This window comes from Pongo abelii, chromosome 8 (genome assembly GCF_028885655.2).
Source record: "Pongo abelii isolate AG06213 chromosome 8, NHGRI_mPonAbe1-v2.0_pri, whole genome shotgun sequence".
NCBI classification, from domain to species: domain Eukaryota; kingdom Metazoa; phylum Chordata; class Mammalia; order Primates; family Hominidae; genus Pongo; species Pongo abelii.
Genome location: NC_071993.2, coordinates 84,154,451 through 84,178,971, shown reverse-complemented (window position 1 = coordinate 84,178,971; position 24,521 = coordinate 84,154,451). Strand labels below are relative to the sequence as shown.

The window sequence follows — 24,521 nt, the reverse complement described above, 5'->3', positions numbered from 1 at the left end:
GTCAAAGACAGAAATCAGTATTCAAAACCACACTTGTCAGGACGGAGTTAAAGAAGGCCTGAAAAAGACTTAAAAGAGCTTAAAACTAAAACAACACCATTAATAAAAATTTGGTGAAGGCAGTTATTAAATGAGCTGGAGATTATTTTAGGATATCATTTAAGCAACTGATTACCATCACCAAATCTTATATCAAAGCAACTTACAGGAGGAAAAAAATAGATGATCTAGAACTATACTTCCTCTTACTCTCCCTTCTAACAAGCCTGAAAACAGTCAAACGTTGTCTGCAGAAGGGAAAAGGAAAGGATATGATTACTGATAAGCTGAGAATCAGCTCCTGAGCAACTGAGTTTGCTAAAAGTCTTCCTAAACCTCAAATCAATCTTGAACTCATTATTTTAGAAAATACTTGTTTTTTCCTCCCAAAACACTAAAGTGGGTCTTCAGTGAACTGGATATGTCTCAGCGAAAACTGCAAGTGCTACTATTAATCTCTGTCTGTTGCAGAGTTGATGAAAAGACATAAAAATTGGGAGACTACAAAGCAGTAAAAAATGTAGGAAACAGCTGGTTTTTATTTTCTTATATCCACGTATGAGTCATAATTTCAGTTTAAGATACTTTTAATATCTAAAAATAGAGTAAACCTCAAAGAAAAAAATCTATTAGATTGTACCACAAAAGTACAAAAACAAGCAAATCTATCACAGTAGGTTTTAAAGTGATTAGAAATACATGTTAACACAATCATCATCAACTTATATAAATTATAAAAATCATACTTCTAATTTTAAATTTCTAACTGCTGTCAACTCACCTCATTTTAGGCTTGGAATTTCATCTCTTTAATTTTTAAAACACGCTTTCAGACAACAGACCATACAGAATAGAACTTAGATGGGTCAGATGCTATAGACTGTTTATGCCAAGGAGCCAGAAAGGATCAGAATGATTATCCTCCTCCCATAAGGAAGAACATGGAGTGGGAGTTAGGAAACCTAAATCCCAGATAAAATATTGGGTCTTAAACTAGTTACTTAATGTCTCTCTGGTTCTCGTCCCTCCTAAAAATGGCTAAACAGATACTTATTCCCTTTTCCAGCACAATGAATGAAGGTATAATCAAATGGCATACATTTTACTCGGAACTTTTTTTAACCTATGTGTTTAACTCAGTACTTTCTTTACCTCCACCATTAGTGCTACAATTTCACACGTTTATAATTTAGAAATTGTAAAAAACCTTGGGCCCCAGGCTACAAGATTAATCCAAAGAAGTAAAGCATCAATACTTTCCATTTCAATGACTGCTACTGGATGACCAGATGACATACCTTTTGCTCAGACCCACTGGACCCCTCTTCTTCATGGAGGTTAAGCCTTGGCTTGCCATCTGCTGGAGAAGTCCTACTCATCTTTTTCATACTGACAGGCACACAGGGTTTAGTCTCTTCTATTAGAAGCTTGCTGGTTTCTTCTAGAGATTTCTGATATGCTGCTAGTGGTGATGCTGGTTCTTCAACATGACCAGATCCATGTATTTTTGGTTTCAGAGTTTCCTTGGTACTCTGTTTTCCTACATCATTTTGGGATTCTGGAAAGTAAGATTTTGTCTTCGCTTCTGGAGTGATTTCTGTATGGCTTCCATTTGCTTCAAATTTTCCAGCTTCTCCTTTGAGATATGAGGTAATGGAATCTCTACACTGGTCAGGGCTGCAACAGGAAATTTGCAAATTTACAATGGCGACATATGACTGAATATAGGTTTCAGAAACTCTAAAGTTTTAAGAACTGTGTCTTTTGACTACTTCTGAAGGCATAAAATACAAAAGTGTGAAAAGTGTGGCCACTGGATTTAAAATGTAGCTGGGCACGGTGGCTCATGCCTGTAATCCCAGCACCTTGGGAGGCTGAGGCGGGCAGATCACCTGAGGTCAGGAGTTCGAGACCAGCCTGGCCAACATGGCAAAACCCCATCTCTACTAAAAATACTAAAATTAGCCAGGCGAGATGGCACGTGCCCGTAATCTCAGCTACTCAGGAGGCTGAGGCAGGAGAATTGCTTGAACCCGGGAGGCGGAGGTTGCAGTGAGCTGAGATTGTGCCACTGTATTTCAGCCTGGGTGACAGAGTGAGACTCTGTCTCAAAATAAATAAATAAAATGTAAAGGGCTCTCATGGGTGGGGTGTCAGGAGGTGCTACACAGCTTCTAGACATCCCCCATATCTCAGTTGCCAAATTGCCTAGCTATGCTCTCATCTAAATATAAAAATTGCAGTTCTGCAGCTACTTGAATTCTATCATCTTAATGAGTGATCCTGAAACGCTCATGGACATACCTAGAGTTCCAAGCCCACCAATCTTAAAGGAGAAGATATTTCAGAATGCTTTTCTATCACCAGTAAAAAATAAACTGCTGGCCGGACTCAGTGGTTCTTGCCTATATTCCCAGCACTTTGGGAGGCTGAGGCAGAAGGATCCCTTGAGGCCAGGAATTTGAGTTCGGCCTGGGTGACGTGGTAAAACCATGTCTCTACCAAAAAACTACAAAAATTAGTGGGCATGGTGGTGCATGCCTGTAGTCCCAGCTACTCGGGAGGCTGAGATGGGAGGATTGCTTGAGCCTGGGAGGCAGAGGTTGCAGTGAGCAAAGATTGAGCTACTGTACAAAAAATTGCGCCCTGTCTCCAAAAAAGAACAAAACAAATTCCTGTGGTCAAGACTGTGGTATTCCCCCAAGAACCCCAAAATCCAATTCTTTGTATATGTTTTCAGTCATGAATCCTGCCGTTACTTTTCCAACTCTAATACCTTTACTTGAATCTCATTTTTCTCTACTCTTGACCTCTGCCAATCTCACTAGTGATTTGAGTGTTGCACACCCTTTTCTACCTACTGAGAGAACTGTTTTTCCCTTAACTATTAAAACTCTTTCCTTTCCAATGCTTTCTTTTAAATTGACTTCTAAGTTTTTTACAAGTTTCAGTATAGACTATTTTTCATTTTTTGTAGCTTGTGTATTATTTTGAGCATCTTTGCTTATTACCGCTAGAAGGCAATAACTAGTACAATGCTTTATATGTATAATATATACTTACATATGTGTGTGTACTCCTTTAAATCAGATTCTGATTATCTGAACATACTTATTTTTAAAAGGCATCCATAGCACACTCTATTCTTTATGTGTAAGGATAAATAATCCAAGCATACTGTGAAGATCCTGTAACATATAGCTTTGTGACTTTGGTTTAATTTTCTATTCCCCAGTCCACATTGCTTGCCTACGTTCTCCAACCCTACATATTCTGATAACAGGAGCAAAGTGACTGGCATTTTCCTCCTTCTATGGAACCAGGGGATTCACTAGTGTTTTTTCTGTATAATTCACTGGCAGAGCCTATACAAAACAAGGAATTTCAGCTGGTTTAATAATAATGAACACCTTTCCTATATCTGTTCCCTGATATATAACTATAAATTGTGTGACTATATCTGAACATAGACATCAAAATTAGTACTGTTTGTCTTCTTTGCAATTGTGTCTTTTGTAGGCTGTAGATAGAATTCTTTCATGCCTGCAATTTTTCAAAAGCAGTTTTGTAAACTCCCTCTTTGGGAATTTTTATTGAGCAAGAAGCTTATTAATGACATAAAAATATAAAATACGGTTATGAAATAATATAAGTTCTCTTGTGTCCAACTTAAGTTTATCACTAGCTGTCACTGAAGTAAACTGTTTTAGTCTAATGTGTATGTAAATAAAAATAATGCCTAGTGCTACTGAGAAATTACTATTTGTGTCAGTCATTTGGTAGACATGATACATCCTCTCTTTTTCTATCTATAAATCTGTTTAAGGAAGGTAGTAGTATTCTTATATTTAAAGATAATTAGAGTGACATTCTTAGAGCTTAGACATTTGTCCCAAATCACAAACTACATTCCTAATGGTGGTGGGATTTGAACCTATGTCTCAGATTCTAGACTCTCACCTTGCTAGAGCAAGGCCAGTATAAGAATTAACCAGATTCATGACCAGGAAATTATTTTGGGTAAAGACAAATGTTCATCATGGCAATATTATTTGGTGTAAAAAACTGCGTATCTTTCAAATTATGAAAAACAAGACTTGTGGAAAAATCAAAGGATATGTAAAATCAGTTTTTCCTAGTATGGTAGGAGAATGGATGGCTTTTCTTTCTGCTTCTCTGCACTTTTTACATTAAGACATTTAAAAAATCATGCATAGAAGAAAATCCACCAAAATGTTATTGGTAGATGATGGGGTGTATTGATTTTTGTTTAATCTGCATTTTAAGTTTTAATAATGAGCATATTTATGTTTGCAGTTAGGAAAAAAAACAGTAATGTTTACATTTCTAAACAACATGGACTTTCATTCATTACTATTCTTATTGTTTTGAGACAGAGTCTCACTCTGTCTCCCAGGCTGAAGTGCAGTGGTGTGATCTCGGCTCACTGCAACCTCCACCCTCATGGGTTCAAGCAATTCTCCTGCCTCAGCCTCCCGAGTAGCTGGGATTACAGGCGCGTGACACCACACCTGGCTAATTTTTGTATTTTTAGTAGAGATGAGGGTTCACCATGTGGGCCAGGCTGGTCTCGAACTCCTGACCTCAGGTGATCCGCCCACCTCATTCATTATTTTAAAGGAACAATAATTACTGGCTATATGAAAACAACCATACAAGTAATAAGGTAGAAAAGAATAGTATTCTAAAGTAAAGACAACGTATAAATCTTGGGCATGTATGGAAATTTTCTTGCATTTTATTTCAGCCTCTCAATAGTTTTGAGAATTAAATTTAAATTCACTTTCCTTTCCAGATTAGCATAATGAACTGGTCTTTAAAGCAGGTTTTATCCCAGAACTAGAATGGTAATTCAGAAGAAGTCACCACTAAAAAGCATGTATTTAAGATAAACTATTAACAAGTAACCTGTGTTCACTTGCCTTTTTTTGAAACAGCCATACCTGTCATCCAGTCGATCTAATAACCCACCAGTTACTCTTCGAGCTTGAGCGCAGGACTCTAGGTTTCCAGTTGATGTCTCATTCTGCCAACCTGTAATTGAAGAAATTTCCAGTTCTGCTTGCTGAACACGCTTAAAAATAGCCTGTACTTTTTCTTCTGTCATCTCCTCAGACTCTACTCCTTCTTCAAGTTGAATGTCCTCAAATAGAGATTTGAGTTTGTCTTCCGTCATCTCCTCATCAGGACCAGATTTTCCTTTCTCCTGCTGCTCAGAGCTTACTCCTAGTTTTCTAGGCTCTGCTGGTTTAACATCTTTTGGGGACCCAGCCAAATTTCCAAGGTATTGAGGATACTCACTCAGACATACATTCTCCAACTGGCTCTCATCTACATCCACTGCTTCAGGCATTTCTGTTAAAGGCACTGAGTCTTCCAGTTTGCTGTCTTCTAAGGAAGTGTCTTCTGCAGTTACGACTGGAGGTCCATCTGCGGAATGCTCTATGTTCCCCTGGGAAGGCACTAGCCCATCACTCAGTCTACTGGGGGTTCTAAGGGGAGATTCTATGCTAGAGATATCACTAAAATAATCATCTTGCTGGAAAGGGGTAGGTGGTGTGTAGTGCAACCCTGTGGGGGTTTCCAGTTCCACTTGAAGGGAAGGATAACCTATGGAAGACAGTACATTTGGACTGACTGGAATGAATTAGAATACATCAAACAAAAACACATGGAATGACTAAAATTATATCAGGCATGAAAATGTATGATGAATTACAGATTAATGTCGATAAATTTATTGGTTTAGTTCAATTAAATGTAACACAATGAAATAAAAACCCTAGTGCAAACTCCAATAAAACAGAATACTAATTAAGATATCAATTGTTTCTGTTTTGGAAATTATGATACAATGAGTAAATATGCACACTAATCCAAAGTATGCAAACTAATCCAATATAAAGTTAGTTAGTTGTCATTATATGAGATACTTATTATCATCTTTCTATATGTAGCATGCAAAGTTCATACTGTGGTGGACTGAATTCAGCAAGCCACAAGAAACCAATTTTTGTAATTAATTACCTACAACTTATTTTAAGAACTGTATATACGAGCAAAGCAACCTAGTTCTTTCACATGAAATTATAGCACAGAAAAATGGATTTAATCTTTGGAAAGAAATTATTGATTGTTAGATTTTAGAGCAGTGGCACTGGGAAAAAAATTTTAAACAATGTTAAGAAAAGGATTGAAAACACAGACCAAGTTTAAAAGACTCCATGTAGTTTTAGGGTGTTGTACAAAAACAGATATGACCAAGATGAAAGGGTTGTGGAGTACATGAAGGTCTTGGTGAAGTCGGTGGTAGGGTCCACTCAGAACCACGAATCAAATAAAGAGAAATGATACACAACAGAGATAGCAGGAAAACCATTTGCAAGGAGCACTCTGAGTATTCACGACAATGCTATGAAACACAGAGTTTATTAACCAGCCTACACAAAAGGGGAGGGGGGAGCTAATCCCTTGTTTTAAACATTGCTGCATGGACTATGGAAGCATTTTTCTGCCTTAGCAGAGAGAAAAGTCAACAATGGTCTGGTCATGGTGAGGAAAGGAAGTTTCATAAAAGTTCAACGAAGAGGAGAGACAGGAAAAAAGCAACAAAGCACAGTTTCTGAATTGTTGGTCTACAAAATGAAAGTCTAATTTTTCCATCTGTCCAAGGTAAATACCAACTTAGCTGCTGTTGTAAACTCAGATTGCTATAGGTAAGTGAACATTTTTCAGTTATGGTCATCTATAAACCAGACTCTTGTTGAAAAGCTGGCTAAGATTAGCTGAGGCTTATGATCTGCCTAAGTGAAATTACTTCATATACACGTTTCTAAATTTCCCTAAGAAATTTTGAAAAAGGAATTTAAAAATATTAAGATACAGCAACAAAGAGCCCTTTCATTTTTGACTGTATTTTAAGGATATTCCACAATTTTAAAATGTTCAAATTAAATGAAGCTTTCACAACACAACTACTTCTGTTGTGTTCTGGTGATCTTTTTTATTAGAGTTACTTAACAACTATTTTTCCCAATAAAGAATATTAGAAGAATGTATAAACTATAACTTTGATAAGATGATCTATATTTATCTAGTGCAAAAAGCATGTGGTTACTAATATATGGCCTTGCGTATAAGACAAGGCCTCAAAGGGAGCGTTTTTCCAAGGTTCTATGGTCTTTATAAACTTAAAAAGAACCGCTTTTTACTTCATTACCCATTGTGTTTGTTACATGTATAACAAGTATGCTTTAAATCTTTTGTTGACTTAAACTTTTTTTTTTTTTTACGAGACAGACGGTGCTCGGCCAGACTTAAACTTTTTAATAAGCAGAAACTTTCTAAGAATTTTGAGATATTTTTCCACAAAATATATGCAGAATTAGAAGTTAATTAGAAGTTTGTGACTCTTGTTAGTCTAACTTTGCCAGTTTAAAAATGGAATAGTAGAAAAATATCCTTCGTTCTTATTCCTGCCTCCACACCATCATCAAATTTTCTACTCAAAATTCATTATAGAGGCCGGGTGGGGTGGCTCATGTCTGTAATTCCAGCACTTTGGGAGGCAGAGGCGGGTGGATCACTTGAGGTCAAGAGTTCGAGACCAGCCTGGCCAACGTGGTGAAACCCCCATCTTTACTGAAAATACAAAAAATTAGCTGAGCATGGTGGTGCACGCCTGTAATCCCAGCTACTCGGGAGGCTGAGACAGGAGAATGGCTTGAATGAACCCAGGAGGCAGAGGTTGCAGTGAGCCGAGATCGTGCCATTGCACTCCAGCCTAGGCGACAGAGCGAGACTTCGTCTCAAAAACAGAACAAAAATTCATTGTAGGAATAAATGTTCATTTGTGAGCGTAAGACAGGACTATTTTGAAAAACATAGGAAGATATTTATTATGTTTTTCTTAATATTTCAGTGAAAAAAGCACAATTTACATGAGGAAAAAATGACAAGATCATTATATAAATTAAGCTAATGTGAAAGAGGAATTATTGTTAGTAACATGTATGCCGATTGAATTAGAAATTATGCTGCCTTTGATATACAATAGATCAAGTAGTTTTTCCAAATAATAAATGGCAGCATATTCACGAAGTTAAAATAACAATGCTAAATAACTAAAGCACGTACTTGAATGATACATTAAATTTTTTCAGTGCACATTTAAATACCTGGTGCCACACAGTAAATTGCCATTTTACCTTACAATTTGTATACTGTATGCTTACACTTTACTCAATACCTTGCTTATTTGATAAAAATGGCTCATCATTTGTTTTACCTATATATGAATGAAAGAGGTAACTAGTTTGGGAGGGTTAACATAAAAATTAAAAGTGACAAAAGCAATGCATTCTCTAGATATTTAACTTTTATGAAATATTAGAAATACCAACTCTTCAGATACCTTAGGCGTTCATACGTCATGATTTATATTGTATATAAACAGAGGTATTTACCAAGTTTGCTCTGATATCAGAGTGTTTATTTGCAGACTCTGGCAGAGAAAATGCTGTGAAAATGAGAAACTAAGTCAAGCAAATCACAGTTTAGTTGCTTTTAAGTGGCTGCCTTGTCTGACTGCACTTTCAAATTTTATCAAATGATTAAATAAATATGAACACTAAATTCAATTACCATCAACAGGGTCATGGAAAACATTGTTCTCATCTGCAAAACTTCTGGTGCCTGAAATATTTCCATAATCAAATATTGGTCCTTCTAGCAGTGTCACTATATCTATTCGATTAATTTTTGTCAAGACCGAAGTTAAGGCATCAGCTGAAAAGGAGAAAAAAAGGTTGAAAACCCAATTAAATTATGTTCTTTCAGTCAGCACAATATCTACACAAAGGCATGGCTTTTGCTGCCCTGCTGACATTTTAGCTCCTTTTTACTCCATTTCTGCAATCTCCCTATCCAGAGGACTCAGAATGCTCGCTGCTACAGGGAAGGTGTCAGAGTCTTAATCATCACTTTGTAAAGCTGTGTTCCACTGGAACAGTGCGGATGGGCCTTAAAATAACTAGATTCCTGTTGGTTATAAGGGGATCTAATAAAACTAAAGTTCCCTTTCCTCTTAGAATGTCAAAATAGGTCACCCTCATATTTGGTACTTAGCATTTTAATGACTTTCTAAGGTCAAGTTGACACAGGCAAACCCACAGTAATTTATTCCACATTGTTGTGGGTTGGCACTTGCCAAAATAGAGGACCACCACCCAGTCCCACCAGCCAACAAAACCAAACCCAACAACAGTAGAGCCAACCAAGCTGAGTAAAACTATTTGCTCCCCTAATATGATCCTGTCTTCCCTCTCTGCACATGCACCTCCAGCCATAGTGGTAACTTCAGAGTGTTTCTGATGACTGTGTCCCATGATTTAACAACTAAAATTATTTTTTCAGTTTTGATGGTCACAGAGAGAATGACAGGCCAGATGTGAAAAATTGCCTGCTACTTGCTTCCCAAAAAGCTTCTGAAGAATAGTTTAGACTGTTAACACTAAATTAAACAAGTATAACTTCAAAAGACTTGCTATTACCTCATGATCATGTAGTTTTCTATATTAAAGATTACAGAAAATTAGAACAATACTTGAATGAACTTAACAGTTGGCTTATCTAAAATATTACATTTATGCAGTTTTGAAAGTTAAAATAATATAATTTCAGCATACTTGTGGCATTTTTTCCGTCTCTGGTAACCCATTTTTTTAATAACATGAAGCTTTGAGAAATTAAAGAATTTGGGTTTTCCACACGTATTTGATTGATTTCATCCACTGAAAAATTCAGTTCCCTTGCCAGTTCTGTAGAAAAGAAAGAGAGTTACTAAGATTGCATATTCTACTTTTATCACACGTTTCATAAAAGTAATGCTCAATTGCCATAAAAAGAAAAGGGAATTTTATAGTCAAGCTCAAGTACAGCCTCAGGCATTAATTTTTATATACTTGGCTTCATAGCAAAGTAGTGACCATACACAGGCTGTGACTTAACTCTCCTTAGGTAATGACTTACAATCAGATTTTTTTTTAGAGACCATCTTATAAAGATTTTTAGACCTAGGCTGGGCACAGTGGCCCATACCTATAATCTCAGCACTTTGGGAGGCTGAGGCAGGTGGATTGCTTGCACTCAGGAGTTTGAGACCAGCCTGGGCAACATGGCAAAAACCCCCATCTCCATACACACACAGCCACAACAACAACAAAAACACAAAAATTATCCAGGTGCGGTGGCACATGCCTGTGTTCCCAGCTACTCAGGAGGCTGAGTTGGAGCACTTGAGCCCAGGAGGTGGGGGATGCGGTGAGCTGAGATTGTGCCACTGCACTTCAGCCTGGGCAATAGAGCGAGACCCTATCTCAAAAAATAAAACAAGATTTTTGGAGTTTGCAAAGAGGATGTTGGATGATTGTTTTAATTCAGCCAAATTCTCTATAATTTGAGCAAATTACAAGATACGTAGGGGTACACAATTCACGTATATGGCACAAGAGATGCTGATACAGTTTGTGCTAAGCAATCTTCATGAAGATATCTTTTACTCACATAATATGCCACCCTCTATGCCTTCAAGTTTCATAAACTCCACACAGGAGGTTATATGATGACTCCAGGCCAGATCATTTTATATGATATGAAGCTACTTGAGTAAAAAATAAAAGGGAGACAGCTTTCTGTCCATCTACTCGTATACACTCAGATATACTCATATTCAATCTTGTAAATTGCAGAGTGTCTTTGGAAAGATACATATGATCTCAGTATTAGTGGCTGCCTTGGAAGAGGGAAACTTAGGAGTCAGAGAAGGGAAGGAGACTTAGTTCTCACTATTTTTTTTATATTAAAACAATTTATCAAGTGTGTGTTACCTTAAATGATAAAGAACAGTAAGAAATGGGCAAAAATGATCCCATGGAAAAGGAATTGGTCAAGACTGTGTCCCCCTTACAAAATACTTCCAGCAATTTTGCAAAATGCATTCAGAGGCTCAAAAAAGTCCATTATCTTTTGACCAAGTGATTCACATTTAGAAATTTACCCTGACGATATATGAGTTGTATACAATGATTTATATACATGAATGTTCGTTGAAAACAATCCGCATGTTGAACAAAAGGATAAGAGTTAATTTAAGGCAGTGGCTTGGCAGACAACTGTTGTGATCATGGCCTACAGTTAGAAATACATTCTATATCATGGTGTTTACATAAATAAAATCAGATCTCCACGGAGCAAAATTTAGCCTTAACACACTTAAACACAGCCATTTTCTTTTATATAATATTCCATTTAAAAACAAAAAGTATGAACTGATTTCACATCTCATTGAAGCATTGTGAACCACAGTTAGAAAATCACTGTCATAAGGTACATCTACTGGATATTTTTTTGCATTAAAACCAAGATCAGAAAATATTTAGTTTTGTAGAATGACACAGTTACAAATAAGCAGATTACATTGTATTTATAACATTATAAAAAGTTCTTATTTTAAAAAAAGCACATAAGATGTTAATAGTGGTTTCGAAGGACAGATATAAATTTTGTTCTCTTAAATGCTTAATATTCTTAATAATTATCATTGAGCATACAGTAATTCTAGTTAGAGAAGTTAATTATTTTAAGTTCTTCATCTATGTGTCTTAAGAGACAATACTCCTACTGCCCAATAAGTCTTCATGACAAAACTGTATCCATTGTCTAGAGACTTAATAAAGAGCAAAGACACTGACACTAGGAATTTGGGGTTTATGGCTTTTTGTCTGGCTATTATGCCACATCTCCAAAAATTTACTCTGACTGTATTTGCTTAAGGAAAATAATCTAACAGTTCTAGGCATATAATAATGCAAAACAAACATTTGCTCCAGTGTATTTTCAGATTACAATGTCCAATGTTAAAATATAAAGTTGATATTAGTAAATATTTATACGCAATAAATTACTATTAACTCTCAACTGCCTACAAAACATTATTCAGACCACCTATCTTTTCACAACTCCACTCAGCTCCCAGCCATTAGCAGTATACCTGAGAGCCGAGACTAGGTTGATGAAGACAGGAGGGTTTGAAATGGGGTAGTGGTGGTGGGGGTGGATGGGGACTGAGGGCATTCAAAGGAAAAAAAAAAATTCGATGAAATTGCTTCCTATTATCTAGTTTCATATTCTCCCATGAAATAGAGATAACTGTATGGAATGTATGTTGCTAATGGTATGCAAGATGAATTTAGATGTGATGATAATGAATATTTATTATTTGGCCATGCATTAAAAAATATACTTAACCTATAAAACTTAAAATTTCTCAGATTCATGTGAGGTAGGATTTTAAGGGTCCTGTTAAGCTCAAAATTACAATGCAGAATTGTCCAGTTTGTCCAATTGATAAGAAATCTCATCATCTTTCATTTTATTTTGTTTTATTGAGATGGAGTCTCATGCTATTACCCAGACTGGAGTGCAGTGGTGCGATCTCAGCTCACTGCAGCCTTTGCCTCCCAGGTTCAAGTGATTCTCCTGTCTCAGCCTCCCAAGTAGCCAGGACGACACACATGCACCACCACGCCTGGCTAATTTTTGTATTTTTAGTAGAGACAGGGTTTCACCATGTTGGGTAGGCTAGTCCTGACATTAAGTGATCCGCCTGCCTCGGCCTCCCACAGTGCTGGGATTATAGGCATGAATTTTATAGAATTCAACTTTTGTGAATTAAATATATTTATTTGCATATTTATCATGTTTTAAAAATCACATTTAAAAATTTTTAATTCAAAATTTAAACTTACTGTCATTGTTTTCTTGTTTACATAGATAATGCAAATAATCCTTTCCCATTATCGAAGTGATATAAAATTTTTCTTTTAAATAAATATTTGAGCATAAAAGTGAGTTGACTTAAAGAAGAGTATCAGACAAATAAACATAGAGTTTTATGTATATATCATAAAAATTGTGAAGAGGACTTCACAGTGAATGACTAAAATTTGTGCAGCCTAGGTGTGGGTTAATTGAACTGGTGCCTAGAAAGCTGCTCTAAGGACATAAACCATGTGAAAGAATTTTGATTAATTAAGTCATAGGCCTTAGCTGTGTTTTCTTTTGTGCTACAAGATAAATTTGCTATTCAGTAAAAGGTTATCCTATATTACAGAAGTGACATTGTGAAGGAAATGCTTAAGTTTAAGGTAAAATAAATCTAAATTTCTATTTCTTAGTGCATATGCATAGAAAAGGCTTTGGAAAAACACAGTATACAAGGTACAATCAGTATTTATCTCTGGGTAGATAAAATTATTGGGGATAAAAATGTTTTTTACTAGTTGCTTGTTTCTATTTTTAAAATATATATATTGAACTGCTTGTGAGTAAGACAAAGAAATGAAGAAACTAATAAAATAAATCTAAATTTCTATTTCTTAGTGCATATGCATAGAAAAGGCTTTGGAAAAACACAGTATACAAGGTACAATCAGTATTTATCTCTGGGTAGATAAAATTATTGGGGATAAAAATGTTTTTTACTAGTTGCTTGTTTCTATTTTTAAAATATATATATTGAACTGCTTGTGAGTAAGACAAAGAAATGAAGAAACTAATTTGTTCCATTCAGGAGTGTATGCACTTACCTGTCCAACTAAGTCCCAGGTGATCGGCTACTATTGCCATCCTGATATCTGTCCGTTCACATGGACTCTGTGGACCTAAGATTTACAATTTCTTAATTAAAATAATCATCAAGAAAGATACGATACTGGAAAATTGCTTTTAGCAGTACGCAGATTTTACAGAGAGACTAATGCTAACACTGTACACTTAAATGTGTCCTAGTCACCTACATGAACACTTCTTTGCACATGGCTCACTTGTTTTTCACCTGCATCAGGCCAAATGTCAGACTACATGGATGCTCAATGTAATGGGATTGAACATGCTGACGAGCTAGCTAGTTTAAACAGTTACAGAAGTGTCGTGTTGGTGAAAACACCATGATGGGATTTCAACATCTGTGCTTTTACTTTGACAGAATCATATCCATTAGCACATTAAAAAAAAAAAAAGAAGGTTGTTCATCTTGAATGACACCAATATCTTCAGCATGCTTCCCTAGCTGTCTACCGTGTAGTTTGATCAAAAGGCAGAAAGAAGAGTATATACGACAGCACATACAGATGACAATGACATAATGAGAAACTACGGTTAAGTCACTCCACAGGCAATCACAACAGTTCATGCACTAGGGTCTACGAGTTGGAAAGTGTTTACAAACTATGCTCGTTCTCCAGGATGTGAGCAGAGTGCTCGAGAGACCTGACTGCCTTCATTCTCACCAGTCCTTCTACTGCTCCTTTTCTCACTGCCGGCCTTTTCACTCTTTGATTTTAAAGGTGCTGCCTCTGTTTTCTTATCTCTAGCAGACTTCGTTGTAACCGAAGGCTGGCCACCCCGGGAAGTCTCGGACAACGACGTGTTTCTTGAGGTACTTTCTTCCTCATCGGACAACTCGGACTGCATCTTTTTGTCTTCTTCAGAGAGGCGGTCCACAAGCTTTAAGGTCTCACCACTAATTCCCTTAAAATATTCAATGGAATGTTTACATACTTCCTTGAGCTGACTTTTCCTAACTTTAACTGTGCAGCTGGTGGTGGTGGTAGTGGTGGTGGTGGTGGCAGTGGTGGTGGTGGTGGTGGTGGTGGTGGTAGTGACACAGGTGGATCTTACCTTTACTGGCAACTTGGATGGAAGCTGTTTGGCCTTGCCTTTCTCTGGCTGCCCTTGCTTTTGTGTGGCACATGCTTTTCTAACTGCAATTATGTTATCCCTGTGTGTGTTTTTCACTGGAATTCTGGACTTTACATCTACACATGAAGAAGTAGTAAGGGCTTTGGTTTTCTCGGATTGACTAACCTGCTTCATTTTACTTGCTTTAGTGTTTGACATATGGTTCGGTGGGAAGGTGTCTTTTGGTGAAGTGGCCTTTATGGGAAGTTTGGATTTTTGCCTAATCCCTATCAATTCCTTTGTTTTTTGCTGTTCTCCAAGAACTTTCTGCTTATCTCTTACACAGTGTCCTTGTAGTACCCCTGTCTTTTTTCCTGATGAGACTTTCACTGGGTTATCTTTCTCTGTGGTACAAGTGGGTGCAGAATGTTCTGTCAGAACTGTATTACTCATAATGTTATCTGTCTGTATAGTGGAAGAATCCAAATTGTTGTTGTTATTAAAGTTATCTTTTTGAAAATCATGTTTTTCATGGGGCCTAACGCCCATCTGGCTATTGGCTGTATTTGAAATCATTGTTATAGTTTCATTTTCTAATCCCTGACAACTGGTCATCACCGCTTCTATCTTATCTGTTATTTCTCCAGGGCCTTCTTTCTTCATGGTCATGGTGGATGCAGAAATTCCCATTTTTATAGGCGTGCGCAACTTGGGGTCAACTTTAGAGGTGTTAGTGGCTGCTGCTGATTTCTCCAGGGAGCCACTACTGGATGTGCCTTCCTGACACTCTCCGCTGGTCCGGATGCTGGGGTTAAGTTCCACTGTAGGTGTCTCTACATTTCTCTCTAGATTGGTTTCTACAGTGGTGTCCCCTGACTGTGGCTGTGGTGTGGCAGTAACCATACTTTTATCCCCTTCCCCCTGGTCCCCTGACTTCCCTTCAGAAGTATGCTCACCAATCTGGAAAAATTGGAGCCTCTCTTCAACAAAATCCCTCTTGCTCATGTCAATTGCACCACTGCGAGTCATCTCAAACATTTTTCCTTCATGAAATGGGAAGGGGTTAGGCTCACTAGTTGGGGTACTTTCATCAGTTGGCGTTCTGGCTGGCGTTGTATCAGGGGTTGTTGCTGGAGAGCGGTCTTCTACAGCCAGCCCAAATGGCTTAGTTTCATCTTCCCGTGATTTACTGTCAAAAACTTCATCATCCCCTCGGTTATTGGACCAAGGGTCAAAATCTAGACCTTTGGTAGCTACTGTTTTAAAAGGAGTGGCAAATTCTTCATCTACTTTGTAACTGAAGTAAGTATCAGGAAACACTGATCTGTCAGGATGTCTGCCTTCCAGTGTGAAGAACTGGGCCCCTGACTTCTGATCAGTCTTATCAGGAGTCTTTTCAGATGAAGAACTTTTAGAAGGTGGCTTGTCCTCATCTGGTCCCACCTTTCCCTCCTCCTCGATAACTTCAAGTTTACTTTGGCTAAAAGAGCGGTCAGCTGGCTTCAGAATGCCCTCTGTGTTCCAGATATCTTTCTTAATTTCCATGGCTTGAATTGGGAGTTTAGAATCACTCTCTGTCAAGCCATCATCTTCATCTTGCAGGTCATAGCCATCCAGAGAGTCGATCTCTGTGGCATCCGTGTCATGAGAAAACTCTGCTGTGGTGGCAATGGAACACTCTGTGATGGACTGGTCGTTGTTCCCATTCTGGGCAATTTCATTCTGAGGTGAATCAAGGCCAAGGCCAAATTCATTATCTTTTCCAGATCCATTACTTTCCAGTTCTTTCTGGTTGGAAGCCTTTTCAGCAGAAGCTTTGGATTTTTCTTTTTGTTCATCGTCCACTTCCTTTAATTTGAAGGTATATTTTTTAACTGGGACTGGCTGATAAATAGATTCATCATCGCTTGAATCACTGACGTCTGCCCCGGGAGGAACTGGTGAAGGTGGCTGCACTCTAATGACAGGTTCAGCCAGCTGGTACTTGTCATGCTCATCTTGCAGATTGACTTCAATCATGTCAACCTCTTTTTCTGGGAGATAATGGTGCTTCTTATCTGACTCAATCTGGTCCGCATCCAGTGGTGGAGGAGGGGGAAATTCAATATAGGCAACTCTGTTATTTTTGGGTCTTTGGTTAGAGTCTTTGCTCACGTCATTAGGCATTTCACGCTCGACTGCTGTTTCCTCCACTGTAGTCTGCTTAAGGGAGGCTGACTTGGCCTGTTCCTCCTCCTCTGACTCCTCAGAAACCTCGGGAATTGGGCTGGGTTTGCCTGGTATATAAGCTATGAGCGAGTCAGGTGTCTTAGATGTAAATTCATAACTCACTTCCTCTGAACTGGGCGTTTCTGGGGTTAAAGGGCTTTTCCCAGAGCTGTCTAGAAAGGATACTTGCTCTAGAGTATCATCTTCTGGACTACCTTGGGGAGAAGGAGGTTGCTTTTGCTGTCTAGTTGTATAAAAGGTCCCCCTGGTTTCTTGTACTGTCTTACATTCCTGACTTATGATTTTTTTTACACTTCCTTGTTGTATCTCCTTTTCATATTGCTTCCCCACTTGTACAAAACTGACATAAACGGGTAAAGTTTTTATCTCTTTCCCTCCCTCTGTCTGGGCTAGTGGTGCGAGTTTTTCCAATCCATCAATGGGACTGTGGTCGAATACATCACTAGAGGGAGATTCCTTTCCTGGGCTAAACTCTAAAGAATCAGGAGATTTGGTGGGGGAGGTTTCGGTTTCCTCGAGAGGTGGGCATAAACCTACATAACTCTGGTGTTTGGAAACTTTGCTGATTTCTGAATAGGTAACTTTTTCATCTTCTATAGAATTAAAGTGCTGTGTCTCAACTGTCTCTTTACTCATGCTTGACTGGGACAATTTTTGTGATAGTTCATGTTTTGGAAATGCCGACTGTTCACAAAAACCATCGGGAATATTAGAAGACAGCATTCTCCTCTCATCAGCAACCCTGACGGGAATGTGTGACACTGCTGAGCTCTCGCTCCTCCTGGAAGGCTGATCAAGCAATCCACCTGGATGGTCTCCTTCTTTCACAACATATTCCCTATATAAGACTTTTTTGGAGGGAGATTGTACAGTCATTTCTTTAATTTCTGATGAGAGAGAGCCGTTTGTTAACAATTTGTGTTCTCTCTCAGTCACAGACATAAATTCATTCTTTTGATCAACACTTTTAATCTCAGGGTGACCAACGTGATTCTCTCTTACATCATGAACAAGTACATGCGAAAGTTTTTCTTTCTGAGACTTATTGTTAGTGGCTCCCGAACTCTCCCATGTTCTAAAGACCTTTTTGTCCCATGGTCCCCTAGTTGCTAAATCTGAGGTTATATGACATGCCAAGTCTTTAGCCTGCTGCTCAGAAAAAGAGTCAGGCATTGCTTTACTTGACATTTCAGTTCTCTGTTTCTTCACATTATCAGAGCCAGAATCATTTACAACAATTTCGTTGCTTTGGGCATGCTCATCTTTGGCTTTTAATACCATAAAATCTTTTTGCACAGATACACTTTCATCTGGGAGGTCTATGGCCTTCTGCTGTTTTTCTCTAGCAAAAACTTGGTAGACGGGTAGTTTGCTCTCCTGTATTTTTTTAACTGGGATTCTGGACTGGCCATCTGACTTTCTGTCTTCTTGAGACATGTCCTTACTTTTTGCGTGTGTGCCTTGTTCAAATTTTAATCTAATGGAACTGAGTTTAGATTGTTTGAGCTGGAATCCAGACTGGGGCCCATCTGGTGCTTTGCTCTGTGAAATACTTCCTTCGGCTTCCACTGTGGACTTGCTGTCCTCAGTCTGTTGGGAGAGAACCATCTTCTCTGGGCTGCTGGGCAGACTGGGTGCCTTCTCCTCGGCCTTGGGGAAGCCTTGTCCATCAGGGCCATGCTGTCTTGCCTTAACCCACTCATCATTGGATGCCAGCAGTTCTGTCAGTAGCACTTTCTCAGGGCTGCTACTGGTAGGGCTTTGAGAAGAATATTCTTTGCCATTTTTAGGGCGTGCCTTTTTCTCTGGGGACTGCAGTTCATCATTTAGCTTCTCAGTTTTGTCACGAAAAAACTGTGACACTTCAGTCAGTTTTTCTTCAGCCTCCTTCACAGTCCTGTCCACCCTATCTTCATATATCAACTTCTCTCTACCTCTGTCTAATCTGTCCTCAGTAAAGCGCATCCACATGGCATGTTTTGGACTACTAACATTGCCAGAATAGTGCAACACTGTCACTTTATCAAAATGCTCATCTTTAGACACTTTACCTACACCATTTTCAGAAACATCTTTATAGATTTTGGAGAGAATTTCTTTTTTGGGGGCAGTGGCTATTTTTTCTCTGGACCGCTTATCAGACCCCTGTAACTCTGAGCTAGGGGGTCCTGCATGGTCTGTAACCGATTCCTCAGTATCAGAATGAGACACATCTAGCTTTTCTGACAGAAGCATTTTCTCAGCAAACCTGTAAGACTCCCCTCTTAGTTCTGACAACTCATCGTCATGGTATTCTATTGAGTGTTGACTCAAAAGCTTCAATGTTTTATAAGAGTCATCAGATATGAGTTGAGCAGAACTAGGGCGGCTATCTTCTTCTTGGGACACAGGAGTGTTTACTCTGGAAGACTCCAGATAAGAAGGCAATGACTCTTCAGCGGTAAGTTCTTCTTCTTCTTGCTGACCCTGTTCCTCTGAACAAGGAAATGCATCGTGTTTTTCTGGCAGAAAATCTTTTAGGTTAATATCTCCCCGGGATAAGTCTTTCTGATATACATACATTTCTTTTTCTGGATGCTTTTTGGTTTCTCTAATAATGACTTCAGTGGGCTCAGCTTGGTTACCTTTTTCGATGTGGACTTCTATTATACGCTCCAGTTTGGGTTTCATTTGGTTGTCCTTCTCTGCATGCTGGGCTGAGGTTTCAGCAGCAGACTTGTGAACATCTGGAGACACTGCCGACTTATGTTCAAACAGACCTGCCAGTTCTTTGGAAGGATCCCGCCCGGACTGAAAGGCCTTCATGATGTCATGGACTGACATGGTTTCTTCAATTCTTTCAGATGCACCTTCACCGCCTGGTGGAGAATGATAAACCATTCTGGTGGTTGTGGTTATGTGAGTCTCCTCTTTAACACGCATGCCTTTGCTTAAAACCCGATTGTGGTCATCTTCTTCGCTACTGGCTTTCATTTGAAATGCTTTAACTTTTTCTTTAATACTAGAGGTGGTGGGCTTTGGTTCCAATTCCATAAAAGTAGGTGAAGGTTTAGGTGACACAGGCTCCTCTGGTTGGGTCTGGGGAACATCCCCAGCTGAGGGCTCATAGCTCCTGATAACATGAACCACTTCAGTTCTTGTTTCTGTAATGACAGGAGGGATGGGAACTTCATGAAAAAGTGGTTTAGGACCAGTGCTTTCAGCACTTTGTGGGGCTGAAGGTGTCTTTTCACTTCTTGTTTCAAAGCCACTGTCAGACAAGGGACTTTTGTCTTGGTCGTGTTGAGAAAAGTCATCAGGAGACTCTAAAATAGTATCTGTTCCAAAAAAGGAATCAGCCATTTTACACAATTCTTTCTCAGAGGTGGAAGGCCTCATGGAGGCTGGAGGCATTTTGAGTTTGTGTTCCTGCAAAGCAATTGCTGGTTTTAAAACTCTTTTCTGTCTCTCCTCACCATCCTTCTTTGCATCCTCGAACTTGTATTTTAAGTTTGTCAGTGAACTACTCCCAATATCATTTGTTAGGTAATCAATAACTTTGGTCAAGTTATAATCCTTTTCGGAGGCGGCTTTTGCTTTTACTTGCACTCTCTCCGGCAGAGATGGAGAATGACTCGCAGCAGCTTGTTGTCTGGCTTCCCGGATTTCTTCCGAACTAAATTCTACCCAGTCATCTTCAGGAGAGTGTCCTTTGTCACTCTTTGGTGATTTGGGTGATCCTTTATTATCTACACACACATCCTTTTTAAGGATTTCACTAACTTTCACTAAGTCTTCCTTTACTTTCTCTACAATTTTGAAAGGTTCTTCATCATCGATTCTCCCTTCTTTTGGGAGTTCAGGTTGGAATGGCTTCTCCTCAGGCACATCTGTCTGTAGTATTGCGGTCATCCGCATTAGGTCCTCTTTCATTTCAGCTACATCTTTTAGTATCTCCTGACTGGAAGATAAAGAAGATGGTGTAGACAACTTAAGGGCAGAGGGTGCAAGGAACAAAGATGACTTAACTGGAGATGAAGTTCGACTGAAGTGAGGCTGAGGATGTGTCTCCGTAGTCAATGTTTTAATGGGTGACAGCAAGGCTGCTGCTGATTTCGTAAATGAGTTAGAGTCTGGAAGTTTCTTTAATGCTGGTTCTGGCAAAACATTGACTACAGAGTATACTGGCACTGTTATAATTGATGAAGTTACAGATGAGGTAGTTGCAGATATTGACGACCCAAGGGATGTATAGAGTGCACTTGCGGAAGGAGTTCTTAGAGACTGAAAAGCTGATGGTGCTGCAGAAACGTATGACCTGAGTGGGGAAAACGGCATTGCAGTTGTGGTAGAAAACACTTTCTCAACTGTGTCAGTGGCTGCATTGACCACAGAGCTCACAGAGTTTGTAGCAGAAGAAATTTTTTCCTGTAACGTGGCAGTGGCTTTGCATCCATTAATTAAAGTTGAGGATGATGGATATTTTAGAGGGGAAATAGATCCATTGACTAATGCTACCTCTGCATGTCCAGGCATCTGCTTCACAGGTGATGAGAGAGAAGATGCCATTGTGACTTTGGCTGATGAAATGACATCAACTGCTGATTTAACTGGAGACACCACTGACTTTAAAGGTGAAGATATTAGCGGTGCTGCTGATGTAATAATTGACTTAAATGGCAAACTTGAGGAATACATATTAATGTTTGATTTGGGGGAGGCAGGGGGTGTCATAGTAATTGATGACCTCTCCAAAAGAGACCCTGCTGTAGTCACTGGAGAGGTTCGAGAGGAAAACGTAGAATTGGATGCCAGCCCTTTTAAGGGCGTAGCTTCCGTGACTGCTGGAACTCTAGCCAGGGTACCAGAGGAAACTTGGATATTGTATGGAGATTGTGACACCACAGTTTTTATCGGCGAAGACATTGTCCGAAAGGATCTAATTGGAGATGCCACGTCACTAATGGATTTAACTGAAGATGTAGTTGACGCGCCTAATGTGGATTTGATTGGAGAAGGAGTCGAAACAGACCATATTGATTTTAACGGAGAAGCTGATGGCGTATTAGAGGAAGAACTTGATAAGGAAGTGAAGCCTGACTTGGCTGGCCCGGGCACTGTAATCGGAGCTGTTGTCCAGGACTGGTATGGTCTTGTAGAAAAGAATGGCTTGTATGAGTAAGTGGTGGGGAGGGATCTTGTTGCTCCTGTACTCCGTTCAACTGTTTCTTAAATTTTAAAATGAAATCAAACACAAAAATCAACAAAAATGGTTGAGAAACAGAGAGACCAGAGAAAAAAATTGGTCAGTAAACTTTGAAATATTACAAAAGCAAGTACATTTGTTTGCATGATTTAGAATGGAAGAGGCAAAAGGAACAATTAAGAGGAAAAATAAATTTCTACAGACATAACTAATCTGAAGTTAAAAAAAAACAACTAAATAAATAAAAAACAGAGTAATGTGAAATGAAAGAAAAAGCACATTGCAACCAAAGAGGCAAACAATGAAAAATAGAAAACATGAGGAAACAATTAATGATGAGAAAAATAACCATAATGGAAAACTGTTCCCTACTTCCTATTGACTTTCTTATGTGTTGGTTTTGAAATATCAGTAGCCATTCTATTTTGCCTGTATAGGTATATGTTTGTTTCGTGCAACCATACAACTTTCATTTTAGTCATTTCTAATGTCCTCTCTCTCCTTTAGCCTTTCCATGATACAGATTGCACCTACTTAGAACCATTTCAATATATGTAGCTATACATTAAATATCTAAAACTTTTTTTCAAAAACCACTCAAGCCTATTTCATGCAGAATCCAAAATAACTTTTAAGTGACAGGCAACTGATGTGCAAACTGTGAAGCCACTGGATTTTAAATCTGTATCTCCCATGCACAGTTCAGTTATGCTTTACACCCATAAAAAGCCAATAAGAGCAAGAAGTTTTCTGAGTCAGAATTTTAAACAAAAAAACAAAGAAAAGGAATGTTTGCATTTGTCTTTTCCATGCAGTATATTCCTTTTGATGAGAGGAAAAGAAAACATAATATGAAATGACTTTAAAATGCACGTGTACATATACACACACAAAGAAAAAAAACAAAATATGGTTCATGGTTACCTCATAAGCAAGCAAAGCAACTGAAAACATTTTATCATGCACAATATATATCATGGCAAACAAGCCAATGAAGTAATACAATTTGTATGCCATATTATGCACAATATATAAACTTTAAAGATATTTTCACAAGGGCATTTAGAAAGAAGAGTACACTTTTTCCATGAGATATGAAGTCTTGGTACCTTTTGAGATTTTAGGAAAATATTTTCTACTGCACATTATAAAATCACCTGCAACACATATGTCCATGTCTGTAACTCTTCATTACGGATAAAAGCATATAGTTTATCTCAGATATTTTTTCATAACCTAATCTACATTTAATTTTCAAAAGCTATCATGGGGGACATCTAAAAAATACATTCATATTTTTAACACCCCATATTTAAGTACCTACAGTAGGATATGTGGGGTGTGTGTATATATGTTTATCAATTTCAAAGGTACCAATTCTGGTGCCTTCCCATAATATTCATGGGACTCATGGATATCACAAACACTGAAGCAGTCATGAGGTAGACCTACCACTAGGAAGAATGGATATAGTAATACCAGCATTTCTTCTGGCAGTGGAGCAAGAAACACACAAATGAAGTAAGCACACTTGCTGGGGAGCACAAACACATACTTGGTCCTCTCTGCTTCTACAACCCAAACAAACCAAACTGGCCACAGAGATTTGCAAGGCCTGCCAACGGCTAATATTCTACATCAAAGTTGAATACAGTTTTGCTCCAAGAAAGCCCTGGTTCAGAATAGTGAAACTCAAAGAGAAAATGAGAATCTGCTTCAGCTTTTATGTTCTTCTTCATGCTGTGCCCGTGCCATTGCTACAATCCAGTCCTTGGATTAGCAGCTACTCCCACAAGGGTGAAGATGTTCATTTCTAGTGTACATTTAAATTCAAACATTCCGAACATATCCTTTCCTAGGCTTACATATTATTCTAAAGAAAGTGGAAGAACTAAGGAAAAACTCGCCTATTCATTACCCCTTCTTGCCATAATTCTCAATATTATACTGCTGAACTCTTTTGGAAATGCCATGCTGCAAATGGAAGGTTCGGGGATTCCTTCAAATTCAATGATTTGAGCTTAGTCTGTGTCTCACAAGCATTTATTTTTGTAACTATCAGACACTGACAAACCATCTATCCTTTACCACTGAAGGCTGGCTCTATCAATCAGGCAAAAAAGTCTTTTGAACCACATCTATGGTTTTATACTTCACAAGGAACAACCAACCTACCAATCAGTTACACATTTTAGGCTTTAATGACATATATTTTGGGATCCCTTTATAACAGGGAATTTCTGGATGTCAGGCACTGAACTAATCCAGAATCTTTTTCCTGGGGGGAAGGGGTTGGAAAGGCAGCGTG

General features: G+C 38.5%; 1 protein-coding gene across 29 annotated transcripts in view; it reads right to left on the bottom strand.

The window, feature by feature from the left end:
• ANK3 (ankyrin 3) overlaps nucleotides 1-24,521 on the bottom strand; it is a 701,719-nt gene that overhangs the window by 27,692 nt on the left and 649,506 nt on the right. For 19 of the 29 annotated variants that reach the window (XM_054521780.2, XM_054521785.2, XM_054521783.2 and 16 more), the window contains 6 exons: nucleotides 14,409-22,235; nucleotides 13,707-13,781; nucleotides 9,747-9,878; nucleotides 8,704-8,847; nucleotides 5,004-5,094; nucleotides 1,338-1,716 (listed from right to left, as the gene is read on the bottom strand). In XM_054521780.2, the coding sequence (XP_054377755.2) occupies nucleotides 1,338-1,716; nucleotides 5,004-5,094; nucleotides 8,704-8,847; nucleotides 9,747-9,878; nucleotides 13,707-13,781; nucleotides 14,409-22,235 (8,648 nt within the window). 29 annotated transcript variants of the gene reach the window in all.